Source organism: Hoplias malabaricus, chromosome 3 (genome assembly GCF_029633855.1).
Source record: "Hoplias malabaricus isolate fHopMal1 chromosome 3, fHopMal1.hap1, whole genome shotgun sequence".
NCBI lineage: Eukaryota > Metazoa > Chordata > Actinopteri > Characiformes > Erythrinidae > Hoplias > Hoplias malabaricus.
Window position 1 is genome coordinate 72,932,625 of NC_089802.1, and position 26,550 is coordinate 72,959,174.

The 26,550-nt window shown below is 40.3% G+C and overlaps 1 protein-coding gene across 2 annotated transcripts; it reads right to left on the reverse strand.

Annotated features, from left to right (window-relative positions):
- Window positions 1-56: 56 nt before the first annotated feature.
- On the reverse strand, window positions 57-25,822 carry als2b (alsin Rho guanine nucleotide exchange factor ALS2 b). Of its 2 annotated transcripts, XM_066662699.1 has the most exons (36): window positions 25,648-25,822; window positions 24,287-24,370; window positions 23,699-23,847; window positions 22,308-23,365; window positions 21,566-21,742; window positions 21,033-21,183; window positions 19,897-19,947; window positions 17,805-17,973; window positions 16,947-17,043; window positions 16,175-16,252; window positions 15,338-15,529; window positions 15,049-15,220; window positions 14,061-14,250; window positions 13,773-13,838; window positions 13,171-13,333; window positions 12,925-13,056; window positions 12,570-12,698; window positions 9,770-9,840; window positions 9,621-9,687; window positions 9,265-9,455; window positions 9,094-9,159; window positions 8,906-9,004; window positions 8,580-8,744; window positions 8,176-8,287; window positions 8,012-8,089; window positions 7,785-7,918; window positions 7,512-7,676; window positions 6,520-6,637; window positions 6,175-6,332; window positions 5,991-6,098; window positions 5,466-5,642; window positions 5,326-5,371; window positions 4,614-4,675; window positions 3,559-3,708; window positions 3,306-3,402; window positions 57-3,165 (listed from the first exon to the last, which is right to left on the reverse strand). In XM_066662699.1, exons 2-36 carry the CDS (start codon window positions 24,301-24,303, stop codon window positions 3,127-3,129), a joined length of 5,094 nt encoding a protein of 1,697 aa, XP_066518796.1. In that variant the 5' UTR covers window positions 24,304-24,370; window positions 25,648-25,822; the 3' UTR covers window positions 57-3,126. The 2 variants fall into 2 exon arrangements, with proteins under 2 accessions (XP_066518796.1, XP_066518797.1); XM_066662700.1 differs by lacking the exon at window positions 19,897-19,947.
- Between the last annotated feature and the right edge of the window lie 728 nt (window positions 25,823-26,550).

A 26,550-nucleotide genomic window follows, 5' to 3' on the forward strand; every position in this document is an offset into this window, starting at 1 on the left:
AAATAATTAAAAAAATTATATAAAAGAAATATATATATATATACACACACACTGACTTTGTCATACACTTGGACCCATTGTTATGCTTTTGGAGAAATCAAAATATTTTTTTCTGACAATATCAGTGTAGGGAACAATATTAGTCAAAAATCCAGAATTAGGAATATCCACCAGTCGCTTTATTGCCCTCTGCAATCAGACAGTTGTGTACAGTAGGTACCAGCTGGACAGATGTCTTTAAAAGACAACATTCACAAAGAAAAGTCCACAAGCAGGAGTCCAGAACTGCATTTAAAAGTACTAAGGAAAAACAAAGAAACAAACAAAAAAACCAACAATGTAACAGGTCACATAAAACGATGGAAGCCCATTCATGACCACTAGTTAGAATTGACGAAAATGTTGACTTCGCTATTCACAATATTAAATAATAATTAATTGAAATATTTGTTATAATTTGAAATATTAGCTTGTTATCTCAGTGTGATTTACAGAGACACTAAAGGGGAATAATGAGTAAATTATTGTGAGAAGACAATTCATTGTCAGAAAAACAACTGTCAGAAAGTCATTTCTTCCTCTACCTGGTGGAACTGGACTTGCATATGTAATTGCAGAAAAGAAAGTCACTAGACATTGGCCACCCCACATTTAACACTGTTTCTCATTCACTCACACATAATAATTAAAGACCACTCAAAGCCCTGAATGCTCAGAAATGGGTTCTTTCCCAGCCACTTGTTTCAAGGTTAGACAAGTTTACAGAACATTTTCCTTTCAAATTTCAGGATTTAAAGTGGGATTAATATACATTTAATATCTATTTTATGTGTGTGAAAGGCTGCAGCCTTAGAATAGTATCAAAGCAGTTGTATTTTAATTTCTATCATTATTTATATCATAGTGGTTCCTAACCTGCCTAATTTTGATTTGGTACAAAATAGTCCAGTGTGTTAAAGTAGCACTAAATAGACTGAAGAATACCTTTAAAGATAAAAGTATCTGCTTCATATTTAACGAAGCAGTTGCAGTATTTTAAAAAGGTAGTTTGGCCTTTAGTCTAGTTTTTCTTTATTTTAAATATGATTTTTGTCAACAGCCCTCAGAGTAATGCCTGATAAACCTAGAAACAGTTGCTAGAAAAGGACCCATTGTTGGGCAGTGCCTGGATTATCAAGATACTACAAGTCTTTTTCCATCAGGTGTGGTGGTCATTCTAATACATTCCTGTCATCAGGATTATTACTCAAATTATCCACATTGCTCAGATTATCACTGCAGTGCAACCCCCATCATCAAATAAATAAAACCTCTAAACCATTAAAAACAGCAATCAAAAAGATAGCAGACTGACTGTAACACTGGATTTTGAAACACTGTGAAAGGTACTGCTCAATGCAGTGACTGAACACATCAATAACAAACAAAGATGAGCAGAGAGAGGCACATTTGTCACAAGCATACTTCAGTCAGCCCTCAAGACAATCAAGAAAGATGAATAAATGTACTTCTGCACACTTTTATCAGCTTATCACTGCTGTTAGAAGCAAACCCAGAGATGCTGAACAGCAATTCCATAGCTCTGCTGTTGTAGCAGTGAGTTTTGGGTATGCCAGAAATTAAAAAAAACAATTTTTCATTCAATTGTAATTGCCATGTAACTGTCATTCCAAATAATTTAATATGAAATTTATCATTCTAGAGAGTCTTTTGGATTCAGAGGTATTCCCAGTGGTGGTGACAGTAACCAGACATTTGAAGTGTTCAATGCCTTTTAAAGCTCACAAAAACCTAAAGGTGTGAATGTATTACATAATTAAAAATATATATATACTGCAGCGAAGTGCATGGAGGCTGTTGTGAGGCACAATAAACCCCAAATAAATGTTCTTTTTCCACATGGTAAACATTATATATATATATACACATGCAAATTCACTAGTCATTTTGGATAGTAAAGGAAAGGGCTTGATTGCTTTATAGACAACATTTTTAGACCCCTGGTTACTCTCCCCACCATGGAAAAGAAAATTTAATGAGATATTTCACACCAAACCACTCTCGAGGGCTTTGATTAAATGAGTGGAAGTCCCTCGTAACTGTAATCTTGCAAAATTAGTAACAATTAGTATCAATCTGTAGTGAAGATCTATTGACTTGTTGCCATTAATTCATATTTATAAAATGCACATAGTGTGCCTGGTACTCCTAAAATAATAATTAGTTTGACCAAATTTATAACAGCACATACCGTTACTATCCTGAAGTTCAAGTAATAGATTTTTCAGTAAGCAAAATACTTACATTTTTCAGTGTCCCAGAAAACTAAGATCACATTATGAAAACATATAACCAATGGCATCTGCAATGATATAAATCCATACAGGGTTTCCTTAGAAACAAGCAAGACAAGAAAACTCCATGCATCTGATTGGCTATTAGCAGCAGGGAATCAGATTGTGTTCCTTACTCAGAGGGATGGGTCATTAGACTCGTTTATCAAGCAACACCTCTACCGTCCTTCCTCACATTCAGTGATGTGCAATGAAAGGGTGCAGTTTGAAAGTGAGAATGGGTCTTGGGCAGTGGGATGGTGGGAAAAAAGCCCAGTCATTCAGTAAAAATGGCATCCAATAAAAAATATTGTCTGTGGGCGTCCTACCTTCAGTTCAGTGTTGACTTTCACAGCAACACAGTGTGCCCTGCTCCAGAATATTTAAAAAAAAAAATTCCATCATTTTGAGGCTTCTTCCACAGGTTCAGACACCTTGGAATTTGCATATTCATGAAAGAATACACAGGGAAAAGCAACATCAGGATCACACACTATTTCAAAAAGGGAATGCACTGTTGTAGTACTGTTGCTAGGAAGAAAGAGAAAGCCAGACTTGAAAATTTTGATTTAAAATTATATTAGAAAAGTGGGATTCTTGGGGCAAGAAAACATGTTCAACTCCATCCACATCACATGAGTAAGGAAGATGAAACAGTTTTTTCTTCATCCAGTTGCTTCATAAGGTTCAGATTTTTGAGGTTCACACGCTTTATAAATTAATCTTTCTCCGGAGCTTCAGCTTATTGGCCTGTCATTTACATCTCCATGTGTAGAGCTCCCCACATGATTCTTTATGTGATTTTCTCATGCTGAATCTGATAATAGCAAGCCTAAGAGGAAAGAAAAGATATCAGACGTTAGGACAACTGAAGGAGAATCAAGGACTGTCTGGATAAGGGTCATCCAGCTAGTTTCGAAAAGGTGTCTAAATGCATACAATTATAAAGAGGTATATGTTTGCATTCAGTACCTTTAGTGTGGTAAACATGATCCCATGTTCTCCGTGCTGTACACAAGGGTCCATAAGGTCCTCTATCAGACTGACCTCTGACCCCAAGTTCCTTATGCTAAGACAAAGAGACCAATGGCACATTTTAGGACCAAGAAATCGCTTAGTCCCAATAGTACATGTTATTAGAATAGTAATAATATAAAATTATGACATCTGACTTTTGCAAAGAACTGTAAAAAGTTTTTTTTGCACCCAGAATCATGTTACATACCGAGCGCGCAGCACCACATAAAGGAAAACAGGAAACAGATCATCCATGGACCACAGAAAATCTTGTTTCAGCAAAGAAAGCACTTCCTGGGTTATCTCCTCAAAGGTCAGCTGGATCACATGCAGCTTGTCCGAGGGAGTGAATGTTGTGCTGGAGAATCAAGAGAACACCATAAAGGGAATACAATTAGTTCATTTTCTACTCCGTTTGTCTGATGTTTTTGGAATCACAGAGTTTCAAAATGGAAATGCTCAGCCATGGCACTGATTGCTAATTTAGCTCATGATGTCATATAAACAACATCACAAAAGGCTGCTAATAGCTAATCAGATGCATGGAGTTTTGTTGTCCTGCTTGTTTCTAAGGAAACCCTGTATGGATTTATAATCATTGCAGATGCCATTGGTTATATGTTTTCATAATGTGATCTTAGTTTTCTGGGACACTGGAAAATGTAAGTATTTTGTTTACTGAATATATATTTGTTTACTCATATATATTACTTGAACTTCAGGATAATGTATCTGTATGTGCTGTTATAAATTTGGTCAAACTAATTATTAATTTAGGTGTGTTCTCCCTGTGTCCGCGTGGGTTTCCTCTGGGTGCTCCGGTTTCCTCCCACACACGTTAGTAGGTGGATTTGTGACTCAAGTGTCCGCAGGTGTGTGTGTGAGTGAAGGACTGGCGCCCCCTCCAGTATGGGGGTGTATTCCCGCCTTGCGCCAAATGATTCCACCTTCATTTTCTCTTGGGGGGGGGGGGGGGGGGGTTTAACAACAGAAGAATCGAGTTTTCAGTCCCTATGCTGACAGATGGTGGATGGAGTAAGAGGTCCCTCTGCGGTTATATAGGTTACTCAGTAATAAAGTTGTTTTTTTAAAGAACATAGACAGTAGGTACATATGCTCAAGTTGTTTTTGGAGAGGTACTTGAATCATTATTTTTAGCCAAGTATTAATTGTTTTGCATGAGTACTGACTTGGGTTACTCCACCCACATCTAAACCTGCTCTGATGTCCCATATAGCTCATTATAACTGTAATTATTCTAACCTGATTTGCTGTAGTGTTTCCACAGCTGAGGCAAAACAGGCGTCTTTAGTGCTAGAGAGAACCTAAAAAGAAACATACACAGGAATATATTAAAACACAGAAAAAAATCATGCTAGCAACTTGTACATTTGAATTATTACATACAGGGGTTGGACAATGAAACTGAAACACCTGTCATTGTAGTGTGGGAGGTTTCATAGCTAAATTGGAGCAGAGCCTGGTGGACAATCTTCATTAATTGCACATTGCACCAGTAAGACCATGTGCATCCAATGGTTCAAACACTGTGTCCTGAAGGCGGTGCCGTGTATCAGGACGACAATGCACCAATACACACAGCGAGACTGGTGAAAGATTGGTTTGATGAACATGAAAGTGAAGTTGAACATCTCCCATGGCCTGCACAGTCACCAGATCTAAATATTATTGAGCCACTTTGGGGTGTTGTGGAGGAGCGAGTCAGGAAACGTTTTCCTCCACCAGCATCACGTAGAGACCTGGCCACTATCCTGCAAGAAGAATGGCTTCAAATCCCTCTGACCACTGTGCAGGACTTGTGTATGTCATTCCCAAGACGAACTGACGCTGTATTGGCCGCAAAAGGAGGCCCTACACCATACTAATAAATTACTGTGGTCTAAAACCAGGTGTTTCACTTTCATTGTCCAACCCCTGTATATTACACCATTAGAAAAGAAGTTTCTTCTTTCACCTCTTTCTTTTCCCCTTGTAAAATGATGGTCACAGGCCAAAATTTCCTACAAACAGAGGAACGATGAGAAACATAGCACAGACTATTTTTATTTTCCTATTTCACAATTTTTTTTACTACTAAGTGAATGAATATCTCACTGTTGCACTCCGAGGAAAGCTAGGAGAGCCATGTCTGGCTGTTTATTGAGCCTCAGCACACACTCCCAGTATACATCGTCCTCTTTCTCTTTCTCCAGAGCGTACAGCGTAAAGAGAGGAGGATACAGACGCGGCAGCAACACAGGCAACAATAGAGCTGAACAACTGACCACGCGCCTACAAAGGTACAAAATACAATAAGATCACAGAAAAAAATCTCTGACCTCAATCGGAGTCCGTTCGATTGGAATATTTGGGAAATTATAATTATAAAGGCAAAAATGTACAAGCTGTTAAATATACAACTGCTGTTTTGTCTAATTAGAAATTAGTTTTGGCTTTCTATGAATTTGAATATCATATTAAGTGAGTATTACTGTTTCTGACGCCCACGACCAAGAGAGATAGAGGGCCATAATTCCCACACAGAGACAGCGCTGCCAGATATGTTCTTTCAGCCATGGTTCTTGCTTTTTTATAAGCACAATTTGCAGGTAATATTCCTTACAATATTCAGACTCTCACCCAGGTTTTGGAGAATCTATTTTGGTACCATTCGAGTCTGACACTTTCTTTTCAGTTGTTGTCTCGGCCAGCAAGCCACCTTCCTCAGGAAGATCAGGAAAGAGGAACCTAAAACACAGTGTCATAAAACTTACTCTCAGGCTGGTAGCTTCACTTCTTTTACAAAGTTCAGATGAACACACACCTGACGATCTGAAAGATGCAGCTGAGGTAGGATTTGATCTCATTAACTGCCTGCTGCAGTAGCCTGCGGTTTGCTCCAACCCCCACATATGTCATGCGGTACACAGCAACAAGGGTGTCCAGCAGTCTTCCCAGAGGGTGCAGAGGGGTGTCACAAGCCTGGGGGCAAGTGACAAAATCGTAGTACAGAAGCACTATGATACTGTGGTCTGAGTTGGTCTAAATAGTATTTTCAAACGCTGTTCCTTTTACTTAAACAACCCACTGAATAAATGTAACACAGCAAAATACAGAACTAGTTATGCCCACAAAACCGGGAAACACCAAACCTGGGTTACACACTGACCTTGATGAGGTAGCAGCGGATGATGTTATATTTCTCCAAGGTAACAGGCCCTATATGCTGAGGGATGAACTCCAAACTCTCCAGGGTTTTATTATGGGAACGACTCAGTATCTCTGGACTAAAACAGACACACACACACAAAGATGTTTCGACATTTTAAAATTCAATGAAATGCCCACTCATAGATAATATCCTTTTGAATTTCAAAAGATCTACTGTGACTGCCAGCACACACACACACACAAGAAATGTATGGTATAATATGGCATTACTGACCAAAAAAAAACAAAACAACAACCAAGATTTATAAAAACTTACCAGAGATTTATCTTAGATTTAGATTTAAAATATGGCAATATTATTCAAGAGCTCATTAGAGTCATTAAACTCATAAGACTCATTAAAATCAGTCTGAATATGGCAACATGTTTATTGACCCATGTGACACTTACACAACCTTTTCTGAAAAGTCAAAAGTTTTTTTTTAGAGGTGAATTAATAATTGTGCTAGATTAAAATAATAATAATACCAGGCCTATTTGCCTGTGTGGCTAAGTGCTGGCATTAATTCACAGCAGCTATTTGTCTCAAAGACTTTTTTAAGACAGCTAATCTGCTTTTGCTTTCTCTGACATAGCCTCTATGTTTTAGTTAATAACAACATGATACCAGAGCTGTGACAGATGTTATGGAAAAGTAACTCAGACAGGTAAGTCTCTCACAATTCCAGGTGGGGAACAAGCCTTTCATAACAATACAAACTTTCAAGGATGCTTGTTTTTGTTTGGTTTCTTTTTGCACACTGGAGTCCAATGGATTGCAAAACAACAGAGAAACACCCATGTGGCCAGCAGAGACATGTCAATTGTTGAAATGCAATAAAAAAAGTAAGAGTGTACATGTGCCATGAGTTTAGAACTTTGGAAGGTTCACACACACAAAAATGTGTTAAGTCTTTTAAAATGTAGTGCTGTTAAAACACACAAACACACCTGTCTCTGTGCTGCCTCCTGTTGACAGTCAGTGCTATAGCGATGTTGTCCCAGGCCGTGCTGGTTTCTCCTTGCCCTGCTGATTCACAGCCCAGTCTGCTCCAGCATTCTCCAAAAACTGCCTTCCACTTGTCCTCTGAGGGCACAGCCAACCGACCCAGTTTTCTACACATAAGAAATCCATATCCACACATTTTATTCAGTGCTTTTGAGCAGTACATACATCTAACAGGATAACACCAATTAATTTGACTAAATTTGAGGCAAACATACAGTGTGCGGCTTTTTTCCTTGTCAGAGTCATACAGGTTGGGTTTGTAGTAGGACCCAGAGATTTTCAAGCCAGTGCCCCAGACCCCTCCAAATGTACCCTCAATGTAATCACCATTTGGCATGGTCAAAGTGCCCTGTTGAAAAATCAGTGTGGTTATAAGGGCACTCATTACGAGAGAAAAAGAAGTGTGTTTGAATGAGTGTTTAAGTGTCTAGTTTTAAATCACCTTCCCATTCAGAGTCCAGTCATCTGAGAAATCACCCTCGAATGTAGTGTCATCTTCTGAAAGCAAAACACCTGTTCCCTGAATGTGTGAAAGAGAAGTCACTGAATGAATCATTTATGTGACAGTCGCTGCTTGTCTTTTGTTCGTCTGACTTTGGCTCTCACCATCATCTTGTTGTTGCTGAAGGCTCCCTCATAGTACAGACCAAACTGAGTGACAATAACTCCATTCCCCTGCCTTTGATCATCTTGCCATAAACCCATATATTTTTCTCCTCTGTTAAACACACACATAAATAGTGTAATGTTAGATCTCAATAAATTCAGATCCTAAAATATTACAACCGGTTCATAATTTAAGTTACCAGAAATATTTCATCTTAGTTTCACACTTGATCATTCTTGGCTGCAAAATACACTGCCTCCGTGTAAAAATGAGTCATCAGTCATCAAATAACCAAAGGTGTGCCACAGGGATCTATTCTAGGCCCCATGTTACTTTCTATTTTTCTTGTAAGGAGCATCACTGTGGGTTATAATGCGATCTCTGCTATGAGACGCTCTCTTACTTTGTGATGTCATCAAAGACGCCATAGCCAGTCTTCTTGTCCATCATCCACTGGCCAATGAAGACGCTGGGGGAGGTGGAGTTCAGTTTGCCGCTTCGCAGCATACCATGACCGTGACGCATGTTATCCTGAAATGAACCCTCATACACTTCGCCTGTGGCATACCTACAAACACAAATATTTACAGGTTTAAAAACGATATTTCTAATACAAGCAGGTTGATTTCACATAAATATTCAGATACTATGCAAATCAACCACTGTACTGATATTTTTAAGTCAGATATTCTGATTCTAGCCTGCTACAGCAATAAACACCCAACACACCTGAAAGTCCCAAAGCCATGCATCTTGCCATCCTTCCAATAGCCTTGGTAATGGTCACTTTTGTTAAGGTTCTTGTTAGGAACGATATAATCGCCATATCTAATAGGAAGAAAGTATTAAGGGTTATCTTAAGGCTTTTTACGAACAACATGAGCAGTTTTGAAAGATTAATGAAATATGTTACTAACCCATCCTCAAGACCATTTTTAAAAGCTCCAGTGTACATCCGTCCATCTGGCCACTTCAATACACCCCTAAAAGCACAGACAAGCAATCAGAATCTTCTCATGCAAGATTAAAGTTGCACCTTTGTGCCATACCTATACAACCCCTTTACAATCCCTTCCCAGGACACCCACCTGCCATGGGGTTTTCCTGCCACCCATCGGCCCTCATACGTGGCTTCCTTCAACCTGCTGTCCTTGTAGAAGGTGTATGAGGCGGTCCGGGAGATGGGTGGGTCTGCTCTCATTGAAGCCCCTGAGCTGTCCAGCCCTGCACCAGTCAGAGCCTGTTCCACTGCCTGATTTATGGCACGCAGCCACTTAGCCTAAATACAAGCCAAGTTATGTTTCTTGGTTTTCAGTAGATACAGGTCTTAGAAGTAAGGATTTTCCAGGCAATATACAACTTATAAGAATAATCAAGTTTAAACTTAAACATCTTTCTGGAAATATATGAAAAATATTTGATTGACAGGATCACGTTGCCTTACCTTTTCTAAGGGTGAGGATGCTAACAGCGTGAAGCTTTCCTCAGGTGAGGTCACCTTTAATCCATACCTGCATCACAAACCACACATTACTCACAAAATCAAAAAACACATTCTTCAGCAATGCGATACGTTCTGAGTGACACACTCACAGGCCAGAGTTCTCCTCAGATATAGGCTCCACCCAGAGAGTGGCCAAAGGGAAGACGTGATGAGTGGAGAACTGAGGGAGAGAGTGGGGAAAAGATAGGGACGATGATGAGATTCATTCATACGCACAGTACATGGCAGCTGGACGTTTTTACTAGTTTACCAAACACTATAATCCTGATATCCATTGTGCAAAGCATTCCAAAACATGTCAGGTCTGTTTTTAAAAAAATGGCATGCTTGCACACATATTCGCAAGCACTATATACATATATTTGACATTTAAATAAACACATACACACTTGGGCTGCACAATATATAGTTAATAAAGGCAATATTGCCCTCTGTAAAATGCTACATTTGTAATTCATGTTAGTGATATCTCAACTGTGTGCTACTATCAGGTGATTCCTGATAAGAGCAAATTGTTTAGCACAAAAATGGTGACCTTAGGCATTATCTTTAGCCAATTGAATAATGATACCTTTTAATTTTAAGATGATTTAAGAGGTGAGGTATATATTATGTTACACTTTTTCTCCCTTTGCAAAGGGAGTGGCAAAAAAGGGAAATCCTTAAAAAGGGACCTGTGGCAAAAAAGGGAAATCCTTAAAAGGGGACATATTATTTAAAAAATGCATTTGCAAATTAATGTGTACCTGGAGTACCTACCAACCCACAAACTGTGAAAGAAAAATCCCCAGTCTGAGTTAATCTGATTTTGTGCTGCTTTTTATTCAATGTGTAGAAATCAGTTAAGATTTGTTCTTTCATTCATTCATTCATTCATTATCTGTAACCCTTATCCAGTTCAGGGTCGAGGTGGGTCCAGAGCCTACCTGGAATCATTGGGCGCAAGGCAGGAACACACCCTGGAGGGGGCACCAGTCCTTCACAGGGCAACACAGACACACACACACATTCACTCACACACTCACACCTACGGACACTTTTGAGTCGCCAATCCACCTACCTGTGTTTTTGGAGCACCTGGGGGAAACCCACGCAGACACAGGGAGAACACACCACACTCCTCACAGTCAGTCACCCGGAGCGGGAATCAAACCCACAACCTCCAGGCCCCTGGAGCTGTGTGACTGTGACACTACGTGCTGTGCCACCGTGCCGCCCAAGATTTGTTCTTTAAATATGTTAACACAGCCATTTTGTTTGCTTTGTATAAAGAGTTTGCTTAATTCCTTAAATATAAGCCCAAATGTACATAGCCCCCTTTGTGGTGAAATTCCTATAAGTGCTTTGTAATTGTAATTTAGTGTGTGACTTACAAGCTAGTTCCCTGAAGTGTATCACATCTAAAAACAGCTTTTGTCAGATCAGATTGCTAATGATTTTGTAATTACATTAATAAGCAAAGTAAATGCAATGTCAAATACTTCATATATATTATGCAGCCCTTTTATAAATCTCACACACATTTTATACAGAAACCGCATAAACAGAAGTAATGAGACAACTAGAGGAAGAACTTATAAAAGGAAGGAGCCCGGCTAAAGGTACAACTAAAAGTGGGACTATGCCTGACACAACCAAAGAGTCATAACAGAACAAATTCACGCACTGTACTGCAGCATACAAGAACACAGGCTGGGGGACAAGGGGGAATACAGGCACTGAATAGGGCTTGGATCAGGCACTTCTGTGCCACTGGCTCCTAAAAAAGGTAATATATAAACAAAAAGGGGAATAAAAAGTTCCTTGGAGCATTCTGTAAGATAGCATATCTGCAGCTACATACAATGACTCAGGCTTCATACTGAACACTGTTGCCCTCTGCTGGTGGCACAGTACAGTTCCTGTATCAGAAATTCCCATGTGTATGACTGATACTAGACATAAACTGAGATATAAACACTGTAGTGGTTGTTTGTAGTTATAAAATTGTTTTTATTTGTAGTTATACGAAAATATATACAATTTTAACATTACCGGGAATCAGCGAAGATACGCTAGGTTGGCAGTTTGATTTGTTGCATTTTTACCTAAGATATATATTTTTTTGCCTTTCTAGATCTAGGTTGAAGGCTAGCACATATATCCTCCGAAGTGTGTGAAGCCAGCCAGCACATCTTTTCAAACTGCGGTTAAAGCAATGTGATGTCTAAGTTCTATACGCTTGGAGGAGAACACTAACTGCCAATTGAGTTGGGCCTACTAACAAACACACTCAAGCTGGCGAGCATCATGTGGAGTGATGGGGAAAAGGGAATTACCATCCTAACCACTTACAGAGATCGAGGAGTATTCTATTCTCTTAGACTCTGGATATGAATGACTTGAAACTGCTTGATAATGCTGAGACTGTTGGCTGATTTTGGAAGGTAGCTTGTTCATAGCGAATTTCTGACTTTTATATGGTGTTTATATGGTGTTAGACACAACAGCCTTAAAGCATCAGAGCAAAAACCCTTGGACACTAAACTTCTGTTGCCTGATCTGCTGCATTAGGGATAAGGGGAAAATAATATAAATTCGACTTCAAGCTCAAAGTCTCTGAGTATAGTGCTGAGCCCAGCCCTGAACACTAGGGGGTGCTGTGCTAGAACGGGATGAGTGCTCTACTGTTCATACTTACAAGGCCCTTACAGGGAAGCATTCCCTACCAGGACAGAAATAAATATCAGACACTCAGAGCTCCCTCAGTGACAGAATCCAGCACAAAAGGAGCCAAAAAAGAAGAAAAGATTCAAAAGGCAGAAGCAAAAGTAGAGAAGGACCATGGAGAACAGAGCAAATGAAAAAAAAGAAGAGTAGACTAGACGGTGTGGTGAAGAGGTCACGTACTTGTGCATGAACAAGAGCGTCGTTGAAAAGGATGAACCAGTTGACAGAGAAACGGCCAGCGTTCTGCAGGGTCAGAGCTTTGTTGCTGCTTTCACAAACCAAGCGGCGGGAGGGCTTGCGGAGGGAGTCCTGAGAGAAGGGTAGACATGGTGGTCAATCAATAACACAGCACTGTGATGCAACCTTATATAGTCAGACCAATGCCATAATATAAGAGATAAAACAGAAATGCTTAGAAGTAAGTAACTAAATCTATATCAAGAGAGAAATCACATATAAACGGATAAAACATTTGTGTGTGGCTCCTCTGGTGCCAAACATCTGTTTACATTTTGATTCTGCCCTATTTTCTCACCGTCATCTTTCCCGGGAAGCTTTTCCAGAAGTGCAGTGTGTACTCCGCCTCTTTCCTCTTCCTCTTTAGGTGAAGAGCCAGCGATTCATACTTTGAGCAGACATCCTGCAGCTTCTGATAGTCCATGGAGTTCTGAGAGATTAGTACAGTGAAATACAGTGTTTTATTTTACAGTTACAATAAATTACTGTTATTTATTATTCACACACTGAGTCAAAGCCCATGCTTCCATGCTTGTGTACCCACCACCTCATAGCATGTTGCGAGTTTAAGCAGCATGTGGCCATACTCATGAAGATGGCGGACAGGGAGGTAAAAGAGGTGAGCCAAAATGTCAGCGAGCACTGCACCGTCTTCATAACCTTCAGACAGCTTCTGTACCACATCAGCTCCTTTCCCAAAAGCGTCCCTGCAGAGAAGGTGGAGGAGGAGGGGAACATAAAAAAAAATCCAGATCGTTTTTTAAGGTGAACTGAATTTCTAGTGCAAAAAGTGAATTACTGCTGTGTAGCAGGCTTTTACTTTGAGGCAGACATGCCACTGTTCTCTCTATATAGCACTGTGAAAGTCAGACAAATGTCAGGGCTAATTATCCAGTGACCCCTAGAGAGAGAATCATCAGTGTTCTTTTACTGCATTACACCGCAAGCATTACGCAAACACATCACACAACCACTAGGAATCCCTATGGTGTCAACCAATACCGGCTGCTAGCCTCAATTTAAAGAATATTTTGGCACTATTTAACGTAAGCATGTTAAAAGCAAATGGTAATGGTAAAATATGTCATTTTCACCAAAGTGTCCCTTAAAAACACACACACACACACACACACACACACGACTCACTGGCAAGGTTTGACAAGAGCCTGAAACCCTCCCATGACCAGCAGGTTACCTACTGCAGCACAGTACCTACAAAATAAAGATAAATATTGAAGGAGAAAACCATTAGATGGAGAAAGTATCAGAAAAAAATTTAAAGTAGATCTTTTATAATATGACTGACGTCATAAGCGTCATGCGTGTGTTTTCATGTAAGCAGAGGTCCAGCATGTTACGTGTGCATTCATTATGCTCTTCAACCGTGTGTATATGTGTTTTTCTGTGTGCGTCTGTGTTTGAGTGTGTACTTGCTCAGAATATGTGTCCAGGAACAGATGTGCATTGTCAAGGACAACAAGACCCCTGACATCACGCGAACGTCTCAGGAACGAGGTCAGGGAGGCAGAGTTCTGACCTGTCAACTGAGACAGGCAGCCAAATCGACCAATCAGATTTTGTAGAAGGCCAGTACAAGACGGTCCCAGGGCGGAGCTTAAAGATTCTGAGGATATGAAACATGCTCACATCCACAGCAAATCATTATTTATACTAGTATTAAAGCAAAATCCAAACGTGAACAAAAATCAGAGACCATCGCGCACTCATCTAATTTCCAGTTCAAAGATTCATTAAAAGGAAAACTAATAATAAAAATAGTAAAAGTAATATTTTTATTTACAAATGACACCAACGTGTAATAAGCAGAATAGAGCATGTTTTTGCTTTTCTGGGCTAAACACTGCAGAAACTGCACTATGTAACCCCCCCCCCCCCAATTGATTTTAGTATAGTGCTGTAAAAATTAATTACACTAGGGGGAGCCCCAGGAGCAAAAAAAACAAATCTTAAGTTCCTTTATGTTCAAACTCTTTTGAGGGTGAAATTCAACAGAAAATTATTCAATTAAATCTGATCTTTTTCTACATTTCCACAGTTCAATGTTAGAAGTTGGTTGCATTTCTGTTTTTACAATATCCATGTTAAAACAACTACTTTATTTGATTTGCAAATTTTTCCTTTCTCAATAACGGCTTGACAGCTCTGGACATTTTTTTCCACAGATGAAAGCTTGAAGAAAGTTTTCCAAAGCAGTTTTTTTGTTAGTGATCATTTTTTGACATTCCCTTTTCCCAGAGGATTATCATATATGTAAATTCTTTAGAAATATCACCTGAAAAACAAATAATTTGTATCTAAAGGCAGCTTTGAGTGAAGATATTGAAAACACGATTGGTGGTCTCTCACTTTTGCTTAATTTTTTTTTTTTTTTTTTTTTACACACATCCCTTCTCTCCAGTACCTAGTTTGAGCAGAGGCTGAAGCAGGAGGTTCTTGATGCTGGTCAGTTTACAGTAGTATTTTCTCTCGGCTGCAGCTAGCTCGTGGAGACTGGCGATAAAGCCCATCACGTTACGGTCAGCCAGCGCCGCGCAGCTCTGTCCACCCGCACATACGCTGCTCACATAACCCAGCTACCAAGCACACACAGTGAAATGTTAGTAACCATAGCAAGTAATGTGTACAAAACATGAGGATTATGCCTATTTTATACATTACTTCACAAAAGGCTCCCTGAAAAAATCACTAACGTTCATGCAGAAGGGCAGCAGGACTGGTTGCTGAGTGTATCCCCCCGTCTGCTCCTGTGATGTCTCTGCTGATCCCTCTTTCACCTGCTGACCACTGTAGTACAGGATTGGCTGGAAGCAGTCTCCATCAGCCAACAGGAGAGTGTGTTGCTGCCCTGCCCCCACGTCCCACACACGAATGCCCTCCGACAGCTATACAGAGAGAACAAACAGAACAGAAAATAAGGCAAACAAATTAAGGAAGAAAAAAACCACCCACTAGGAAAACTGTGTACACTGTGTTGCTTGTGTGGGTGGGTGTTGATTCAATGTGTGAGTGTGTGTGTTTGTTTTTCATAAGACATCAATATTAATATGTAGAACTAGAGAAAACCAGAGACAAGGGTAATCTGCCTTTTGAAAATCTATGTTTCATTTCTTTAATCTTAAAGGAAACATTTTGGTTAGATTTATGTTTAATTTTTGGCTTAAACACTTCTCAGTAAATAATAAAAAAAAACATTCTTAAGGTTAATATTAAAATATTTTATTGTGGATTCATTCCTTTAGTTTGTAATATTTGTTGTGACATTAATAAATAATTTGATATATCTCATATTTACATATGATAAATATCATTACAAATTCTAACTAAAACACAAAAAATAAACACAGGAAATATTACTACAGGTAGAAGGTACACATATTAAAAATGCCAATGCAATAAACATGGTCCATACGCCTCATATCCTTACACACACCCTCCAGTCTTGTGTGTTCAGGTGGGTGAGAGAGAGAGAGAGAGAGAGAGAGAGAGAGAGAGAGAGCGAGTGTGTTTGTGTGTGTGCTTGTGTGTACTTTGGCCATGTGAGGTACAGAGCTGGGGGATTCCATGTGTCCTAGCTGACCAAAGCTGTTACTGCCCCAGGAGTACACCTGCCACAAAGTAAACACACACTCGGCATTAACATTGCACACTCAGCCTTTCTGATACACTACAACATAGCATTAACAACAAACACGCTCAGTAAAAACAGCATGACAAGCAGACAGCAAATAAACATCCACCCTTAGAAACAAACACAACACAACCCTTAGATACAACACAGCACATGCACACACACCACATTTTGTGAAATAAAAGAACACACTGCAAACAAACCAAATAAAGCTGCTTCAAAACCAAATTGAAGCTCCCACACTCCTACACTAGAGCTGTACGCTGTATCTTTTGATAATCACTTTTGGCAACACTAATATGGTTGAATAAAGCAATAAGCAAATGAGCTGCATCTTCTTGAACTACTGCTAACACAGTGTCACTGCACTTGGAGGGAAAAAAAATAGTTCTGCTAAGTCAGCTAACAGATGCCTAGCTAGCTTTTAGCATCATGATGAAGGAGAAAGAAGGCCTTGCAACTTACTAATCCAATGAACAATCACAATCACTGAACAATCTGTGTTCCAGATCAGTTTTTTAATAATCTGACGAATTTTTTTTCCATCTAAGGAAGTTATATTTAATAACATATTACTGTTTCACCAATCGCCCAGTTGAATCACAATGTGTATAATTATGACTAGTATTTTGTGCACACCTTGCAACCCTTATACATAAAAAGGCACCCACCTGCGATTGTGCAGTCAGGGCGAGAGAGTGCAAGGCACCTGCAGCCACTCTGATTACCTCTTTACCGCTCAGATTTTTAATACAGAGTGGCTGCAGTCTAAGGAGAGAGGGACGGAGAGAGAGAGAGAGCGATTAGTATTTAATAAAAGAAACAGTTAAAATACAGAAACATCTGTTAGGTTGACAGTATACGGCAATTAGTACACATTTCAAATGCAGAGTATTGCAATAATCCATGATAAGGTGCAGTTCTGTGGGTATAAATATGAATTATTAAATAACAGACTTTAAAACGAGACTATGTAGAAGAAACAGGATTAGTTTGGCTTGGTGGTTAGCACGTTTGCCTCCCAGCGCTGGGATCTTGGGTTCAAGTCCTATATGGGTGGAGTTTACATGTTCTCCCTGTGTCTGTGTGGGTTTGCTCCGGGGTCTCTGGGTTCTTCCCACAGTCCAAAAACATGGAGGTTAGATGAATTGGCTTCCCCAATAACTGTCCTAATATGAGTGAAAGAGTGTACGTCCAGACGGATTGGTGCTTTATCCTGGGTGAAACCCCAGTGCCCGATGCAGTCCTCCAGGTGGACGGTCGTTCCTGGTTGAGAGCATGCTGTGCTCGCTTGGCTGCAGCTTCTCGTTCACTCTGAATAAATGCGCATTACCTATTTTAATGTATAGCCACATAAACACTTGCTCACAAAAACTGGACTACTAATCACGGACATTTAGGAAGTTACAGAACTAATCATTGTAATTTTATAGGTGTGTACAGTGAAAGAAAATTGTGAATCCCGGTATGAAGTTACTCGTACTGGCACTGATCTCTCTACTTTGAAACGCAGTGTGCAGTGGTTCTACCTGGGAAGTAGATCTCCATGTCCCAGCTGCCCTTCCTGACCCCGCCCCCAACTCCACACTTCTGTCTGCAGGGAGGGTAGGTGGGCATCTGACTCGATCATGCCAACCGGGGTGAGGGCCACTGCCCGCACAGGGGGACGACTTGTCCTTCTTAAGAGCCGAGGGGACACTGAGAGAGTGAGAAAGACATGAGACAGAGAGACAGTGCGAGTGTGTATGTGTGAGAGGAAAAGAGAAAGACAGAGAGATATGAAAAGCACAGACTGACGCACTTTCACACAAAAACCACTCAGTGAAAAGCCACTTATAGCTTTGTTTACACTTGACTGCCTGATTTGTCCCAAATGAACTCAGTAAGCCTTGTTTTCCCATTAAAGATGCATTAGCTCAGCTGTGCTACGTGAGGGGACCCCAAACAAACAACAGACAGGCCAGCGCATTCACATGAATAATTCACACCAGCTCAGACTGCTTCCCCAACACAGCCAAGACTCTGAGAAACAAGCCCAAAATTTCATAGCATCTACTGACAGCCAAAACACACACACACACACACACATGCTGTCAGGTGGGAATATGAATGTGCAGGCACACATTCACACTCCTGTCATGCTGTGTTTTGTTCCTTCCCCACAGAGGTCCATCTGTTGCTTGAGAGGGTGTAAGGACAAGAAGCACCTGAAATCTAATGCTAAAAGATGCTAGTGTAAAATGCAGTTAAATTAGTACTCCAGTGTTTTCTAAACTAATCTCTACATCCTGCATCTGTGCATACAGTCAATTACCACAGATAATAACGTCACTTTTCTCTCCTGAGAATAACCAACTTAAGCAATGCAGTTTCTGTAGCGCTGAGTTTAAAGTAGCAACGACAGAGGCTCTGTTCTCCCTATCACAGGTCAGTGGAGCAGCACAACAGCTGTAATTTTAAGGTAAAAATACTACCTAGCCTTGCTCTACATGGCTGTTGTTTCTGATCGTTTAATAATTGAATAGATTCTTTTGTATAACACTGCATTTAAGAACCAAAAAAGGACAATTAGACTGTTGTTCCTTGTTCATTCCAGTTAGAATTTATCATCACTGTCCCAAGGAGTTGAAAAAATTTCTCAACATTCATTGGAAGGCAGTGTAAAACGATTTTATTCCAAGTAATTTGCAGCATTAATTTGGAGCATGGAGATTGGTCCATTCATCAGGAAAATGTCACAACAGCTGCTGTGTTTGACTGATGCAGTAAACTAAAAATGGACATGCTTTGACATGCTTTGTTATCAACAGCATTGGTATTTGCAAAGATTTTATGGGCAACTTAGAAGTAATGAATAGTCCGATTGCTTCTTCCAGGACCTAACAGAAAATGCAATGCCAGGTCCACTGCACAAAATTAATTAGTCCCTGTAATACATTACATCTGGCACAAAAGTGCAGGTTTTTTCATGTATAAATTAGAAGTCATTAGCAAAAAATAAGCATTTATTAAGCAAAAATTCAGTCTCTGCATTATGCCTTCAAAGTGTGTTTAAAAATGAACTGTTTCCCCCCCCCATGGTAGTCAGCCACAAGCTGAAGTAATGACTCTGTCATTAACGTCCACAGACCACTAACACTAGAGTAACAACATGTGGCTAACGACATCCTGTTGCTAGTAGTATAATACTACTGCGACTTCTTTTAGTACAAGAACATCCTAGATCAATAACTAAAATAATGATCACGATTATTTTGCTTAATCTTAAAATTCTAATTTCTTAGTTAGTTAATTTTATTATTATTCAGAAAGCTCAGGTTTTATTACATTTCACAATTTATAGAAAGCTTTTCCCGTCACACTGTTCATTAGAAGTCGGTTAATCTGATTGTGAAAGGTTTCACAATCACATGATAAATTCAAGTATCTCTGTCGTACAGTCTTTTTGACCAGAAAATATAACCAGATATGATTTAATGTATCATTGTTAATAAAAACTGAAAGGTAATGTTAGTAATTGTTAGCAGTTGTAAGTAGTCAACCAATATCTTAGTGGAAAATGAATCGTGATCATGAATAAAATATGATAGTAGTTCTAGCTCTACAACATCCTACAGATACCTGTAAATGCAGCAGGAGCAGGCGGCTCCTTCACCTCCATCTCGGGTTTGTCTGTAACCACGGCAACAACAACATTATGGCACACCTGTCAGTGTGCGGCAACAGCACAAATCTGCATCGTCACAGCAATGCAGAAACCTGATGTTTACTAAAAATACTCCACTTGTATCCACCTGGGGGTTTACTACAGTTATTTCAGAGCTCTGTTCTCGTTTAGATTTTGCGCAGACAGAAAAAGATTAAGGCTCAGTTTCTGGCTCAGACAAACCTTGCTTAAATCCCTGATCCTCGGCCTACAATACAATCGCTGGCAGTACTTTTAATACTGAGAGTGCCTAATGCACACTCTGCCCACATAATATGAGGAAAGAATGCAAATGGAATTCTTTGAAACGTGTCACATGATGGAAAACTGAATTTTTCAAATTAAAAGTAAACAGCAAAAACAGCCACAACACGTCATGCAAAGCTATATTCAAGGAAATTGGTACTGGATTAAACAGTCCATAAACCAGCACAGCCATCTTCATCTACACAAGCACAGGCCCACCTACATAACACTTTTATTAATAAGTCACCCAAGCACATTCACACCAACAGTTCAGCAGAAAATCCATTACACATTTTTTTCCCCTCTCCACAAATGCAGCCGATCGGCAAAAACATTTCTGGTGTCTGAGGTTTGCTTCTTTAGTTTTCAATGGAAGCAACAGATACATTACAAAAAATGTGCAAAAGCCAGAATTCTTTCATTAACATAATTCTCAGCCAAAAGGCCGTTGTGTAATTATTTCAAGAGATAGTACATGGAAATAGAAATTCCAAGAAAATGTGCTAAATAAAACGCAGCTTCCGATCCATATTATTAGGTTGTGAGAAAACAACTTAACACTGTGGGTTTGAAAGGATGTGCCGCTGTCGAGAAGTTGTTACTAAGAAAAGGAAACAGCAACATTAGCAAATCGAACAAGGAAGGTGCTTGTGTTCTCAGAACAACAGGCTGATCAATCGAGTCCAGAATTTTGAGGAGAATTATGCAAATGAGATTCTTTACCGAACTTCCACTTTAACATCTCCCCTCCACACTATTTCAGACTTACGCATATGGTGGCATAAGATATGTAGAGCGCATGTACCCTGAGAGAGCAGGCCAGGGAGCGAGAGGCGGCGATTCAGCCCCTCAGCCTCCTCCTCACGAATGTCCCCCAAGCTGGAGCTCTTCTTGCCTTGCCGGTGCTCCTCCTGACGCACCCTCTCTTCCGGGCGTTCACGGCCTTCTCCGGGACCCTACACACAGACACAGACACTCAATTCCAGACTGATTCCCTTCCAGAGCTGAGCAGATACTGAACTTACTGCACTCTGAAGCAGCTCTGCCACAGACAACCACTACACACTTTACAGCATTAATACTAAAAGAGCCAATGACAGGAGCAGTGATTCATTCATCCATTCATTCGTTTTCTATAACCACTTATTCAGTTCAGGGTCACCCCTGAATGGGGAACCAGTCCATCACATGGTACAACACACTTGCACTTTCACTCACACCGATGGACAATACAGCAGGGCCAAGCCACCCACCAACATGTGTGAGACATGGAGAACACACCAAACCCATCACAGACAGTGATGGTGTAAGAATGAGTGAATTAATTGTTACACTCACCCAGTAGCTGATGACCTTCCTCAGAGACAGAGCCTCATATGTGGAGACCACTCTCTCTCCCACAGCAGACGCACATGAAACCACCAGATGATTCAGGGCAGAACCCATAGGGGTTACCGACTGGGCAACAGGAGTTGTGGGGTCAGATACGAAAACGTCTGCAGACTCTGTGAGAGGCTGTAATAGTAGATAGAGGAGCTGGATAAATGCACAAGATCTTTTACTAGGATTCAGCGTTTTATAATTTACTGAATTCAGGAGACTCTTGCTAGCAGTGTTTTCTCTGTTTGCAGTGTCCTGCTACCCTGCGTGGTTTAGATCTTTTTGGTGGAAGAGTGGGGAAACACGGTGTCCAAGAACACCATCAAATTCTACTAACATTTATTACTTCCAAACAGAAATCTGCTAAATCTGCTGGGTATCGTATCTAATCATGGAGGCATTAGTAACAAATTCTAAATGGGCAATGTCTAAGCACAGATATGTCATGTCAGCTGTAAGACACCCATGCCACTCTGCACTGTGGACAGTGTTGGGGTGTGATGGTGCTGTTCTACTCACCCAGAGAACTAGGCCAATTGTGCTCTCTGGGACTTCTGGCCTTGGATGACTAAGGCATCACCTGGGTTTAAGGGCCAAGTGGTAGGACTAACGCTTAGACTACTGCACCACTCTGGAGCCCCTGAAGCCCTGTTTTATAACAAAGCTGACAGCCAGAAAAAAATCTCTATACATCACTGACCTGAGCACACTGTGCTGTAGTTGGATTCTTTGATGCATGCTCAGCGAGGGTCTGGTCTGAAAGTCTCTTCAGGTAGTCTTTGAGTGCTTGTTCATCTGGGTATGGTGATGATTTCACTCCTGTTGCCATCAACCCTGATGCCGTTGTGTTGTCGTTCATATCCAATGATATGGAAACTTCAGACAGCACTCCATTAACCACTGCAGCTTGGGATTCCTGTTGATCTATAAGGGCTGTGTGTACATTGTCTTTCCCAGCAGCAAGTACCTGGTCCTGGTGTTCTGACACAGATGCAGGTGCTGAAACTGGACCAGTCCTGAAAGGGCCAGCTGACTTGGGAGTCTGAGAGTGGACTGATAGGACTGGCTCAGATGGGGAACTCCTCACTTTGCAAAGATTTAAACTGCTTTCTGAACTGGATTTACTGTCCCCTTCATCAAGTTCCACCCCTAAAGGGCAGTAGTGGCTGTCTGAGATGATGACATGATCTTCTTTATCAGTCATGGTGTAGAGTGACTGGTTGCACTGGCCACATTTGTCTGCAGGAGGCCGGTAAACTTCATGAGGATAGGGCAGGCAACGCACCAAAGCTAGACTATGTGAGGCTCCACAAACAACCTGCAACACATGTCTCCCAGCCAAGTGCTCCACTTTCTGAGGCTTCCACACAGGGAAGGTAGTGGTCAGAAGGCCCAGCTGGCAGCCGCTACCCCAAGACCACACCTCGTGCCGGACTGAGAGGGCCAGTGTGTGCTGCTCTCCACAAGCCACCTCCAGGATCCTTACAGGCTGAGGAGGCGTGGCCTCACACTCCATCACACCCACAGGAGTTGGGTTAGGGACAACAGAGAGTCCTGATAGGCCACACTGGCCATAGGTATTGTCCCCCCACATGTGCACCGCCCCATCCTCTGTCACCGCCCCACTGTGACAGGCACCTGCTGCTACGGAAACAACATGCTGTTCACTAAGCCCCACCTCCAGAATGGGATCGGTGGTTCCTGATAAAGATTGGTTCTGCTTCCATGGCAGCTCACCAAAACTGTACACCTGGCCACCTGAGGTGAAGAAATAAAAGCATGAATCAAATAAAGTAAAGCACAGAGAATAACAGGACACAAAGTGATCTATACCCAAATACCAATCTAGCTCTTACCAAGTAAACCTGTCAGATGGGCCTTTAGCATAATTGCACGAATACAACAATATTATGAGTTATTAGAAGAGAAGGCAATCCTCCTACTGTTGGATTGAAAATCTAGTCCCTGATCAGTCTTTGTTGACCTCTTGCACTTCAAAAGAGTGATCTATCCCTCTCATAATAAGTGTCTAATACACGTGAACAGAGGAGAGGTGATAATATGTTCTGATGAGCCTTAGAGAATGCTTACCATCCACCAGCAAGACCCCATGTTTGGTCCCTAGAGCAGCCTGGATCACAGGTCGGGAGAGGAGCACTTTTTCTGGAGTGATGCTACAGGAGTAGCCCCGCCATGTATGAAGTACTCCTCGCTCACCTGAGCTCTCCTCCTCACCTGAGCTGAACACACACACAGAAAAGAATAAGAACAACAGTTCCTTTTCAAATGCAGTACACATCTACACAACCAAGACAAATACTGTTACACTGCAATCAGAAAATATTTTAAATTACATTTATTGTTTATAGTTTGAAAACTTGTTTACTTGATATATTCACATTTTTAAAGCCAAAAAATGTCTATTTAAATTATCAATTATGTAGCTGTCTTCCAGTGTCATTATATTATTTTTGGATTCTGCTCCAGGGTTAGTTTTTAGAGGTTTTATTTTAAACAGAAGCTGCACTGTCCCATATTCTCAGAGTGGAGGCCTGACTGCCTGATGCCTCAGAGGCAGAACTGCCACCAGCTTGTTCTGTTCAACAAAATTAGACACAAATGAGTCTCTGCTCACATGTTCAGTGAAGATTTCAGCCTGTTGCCACATTCTCAACTTACCTCTTCAGTTTATCCATCTCTAAGCATCTCCCATATCACAGAACGTGAAGCAGCATGGTTGATGACTGTGTTCAGATGGTCATCCTGAGTACAAGCACACACGATTGAAACTTAACACAACTGAGGTATTCCCCTAAATGTTTCCATATGCTTAAAGGGGAACTCCACAATTTTTGTTTTAAAATTGGTTCATGGTTATTACTATATTAAAATGACATAAAATTATATTATGAAATATTTATCAACATGATTCCTAATGCCTGAGAGATTCCTTTATGTTAATTTTGAAAAAAGGTTTAACCTACAACATGTTTTTAAAACAGATTCATGGTACATGAGAGATACATGCAGTTTTTTGTAAATTAAAAAAAATATATCAAACTACAGTGAATTATTTTGTATATGTCTTAAATTGTCTTCAACTGTCAGTTAAATTACCATTTCCATCTGGGACCCAGTGGCTTCCCTAAGTCAACAGAACAATGTTTGCTGTAAACACTGCCACCACCACTGTGTATTCTAGCATCCTAAACCATTCTTTAAAACCTCTGCTCAAATATCCCTGAAAGATTATTTATATTAGCTAGATCTTTAAAAGGTACAGTAATCAATTTAATTCATTTTATAATTAACCAATTAACCAAAAAATATAACTAATTTTATTTTAAACAGTTGTTTCAGCAATGTCATCGGCACAAACCTGTTTAATAAACTGTAACCCCCACCCCACTTTCGCCCATTTGAGACTGTCATTGCAACACCACTAGTTCAATGTGGAAATACTTAGCCATGTTGATGACTGCTTATTTCACTGCATATGACAAATGTTCTAGTGAATAAACACCCCACATCTTTCAACAAGTTAAAAAAATAAAATACATAAATAAAATAATAAATTAATAAATAATTAATGTGATTTCCCCGGTTCATGTCTTTATATTATATATATATATATATATATATATATATATATATGAGAAATTCCCCTTCACCAAAAGAGGGTTCTTCGTCCAAAAGTAATAAAATCACATTTTTAAATTCTAAGCCCACTGTCTGAAACATCATGACACAGCTGTCAGAGCGGTTTGATTCACCGTCTCCTACAGACTGAGCGTTAACAGTCATATTTACGTTAAAACTGAAAAAGATTCGCAAAAGGAACAAGCTCAGTGTTGCACATAATACACACGAAAGGGCAGTACAAATGACTTTGCTGTTAATGCTGTAGCAAGCCTGGAGCGCATTTATGTACAGACTAACGTTAATCATTTAAGGTGGAACGGATAATTCTAACAAGAACGAGCCGAATAAAATTCTTTAGCTCGTATAAAAGCTAATGTCTACGCTTTTAGAGAACTTACCAGTCAGACTGCTAAGCGACTCTCGTAGAAATACAGAAGAGAAATATGTACAGTTCAAAACCGGAGGTTTACCGGGTGAAGTTTGAGTAATCGGAGAGAAATTAGGCTGTTGTTGATGCTCAGCGTCTGTCCTCAACGGTGCGAGGTAAGGGACAAACACGGCGGGGCACTAACCGCTTCGCCTTCTTTGGAGGCTCAGGCTCTGGCAGAAAAGAAGCCTCGCTGCTCTGATGAAAGAGCGCTACTCGCGTCATCGCTTAAAAATAAGGCGTGCGAACGGCTTAACAATTATTACAATACCTCTCTCACATGCATTATTCCCTGTCATCAACAAGTCACTCCTACTCCTTAATTTTATTATGAAGAGATGTCAATAGCAGGGCTTCACGGGATAGAGCCTCCAAAATGATTTAAATGTATATACTCTACATACAAATGCACATTTAATCCAATTTAATACATTTTCAATGTATCTTAAGGCAGGTGTGAAGACTTAGAATCAAGGAAAGTGCAGTTTTGCAGTTTGTTGTCATCTATAGTATAGCTGTCATTGTGAAGTGGTGTTTTCACAGAAGGGGTTTCTCAGCCCCTCCCACTTCACACCTCACTATAGCAGCTCCACATGGTCATAACGTTTCAAACACGGAAAACCAATAGTGTTTCGTTAAAGGCTAAGCACCACTCAATGGACCTCCATGAATATTTTACATTATTTTAGTTACTGACAGATATAAGTATGAATTAAAATGAAAATAGCAGCTTAATTTGCTTTAAAATTGATAGTTTTATTAAATTCACGGAAAAACCCGAGCTCGCTACGGAAATTCTTGAACGTAACCGTGACGTCACTGGTGGACAACAGCTGAACAACGCCGCGGTAAAACACCGTTATGACTGACTGTT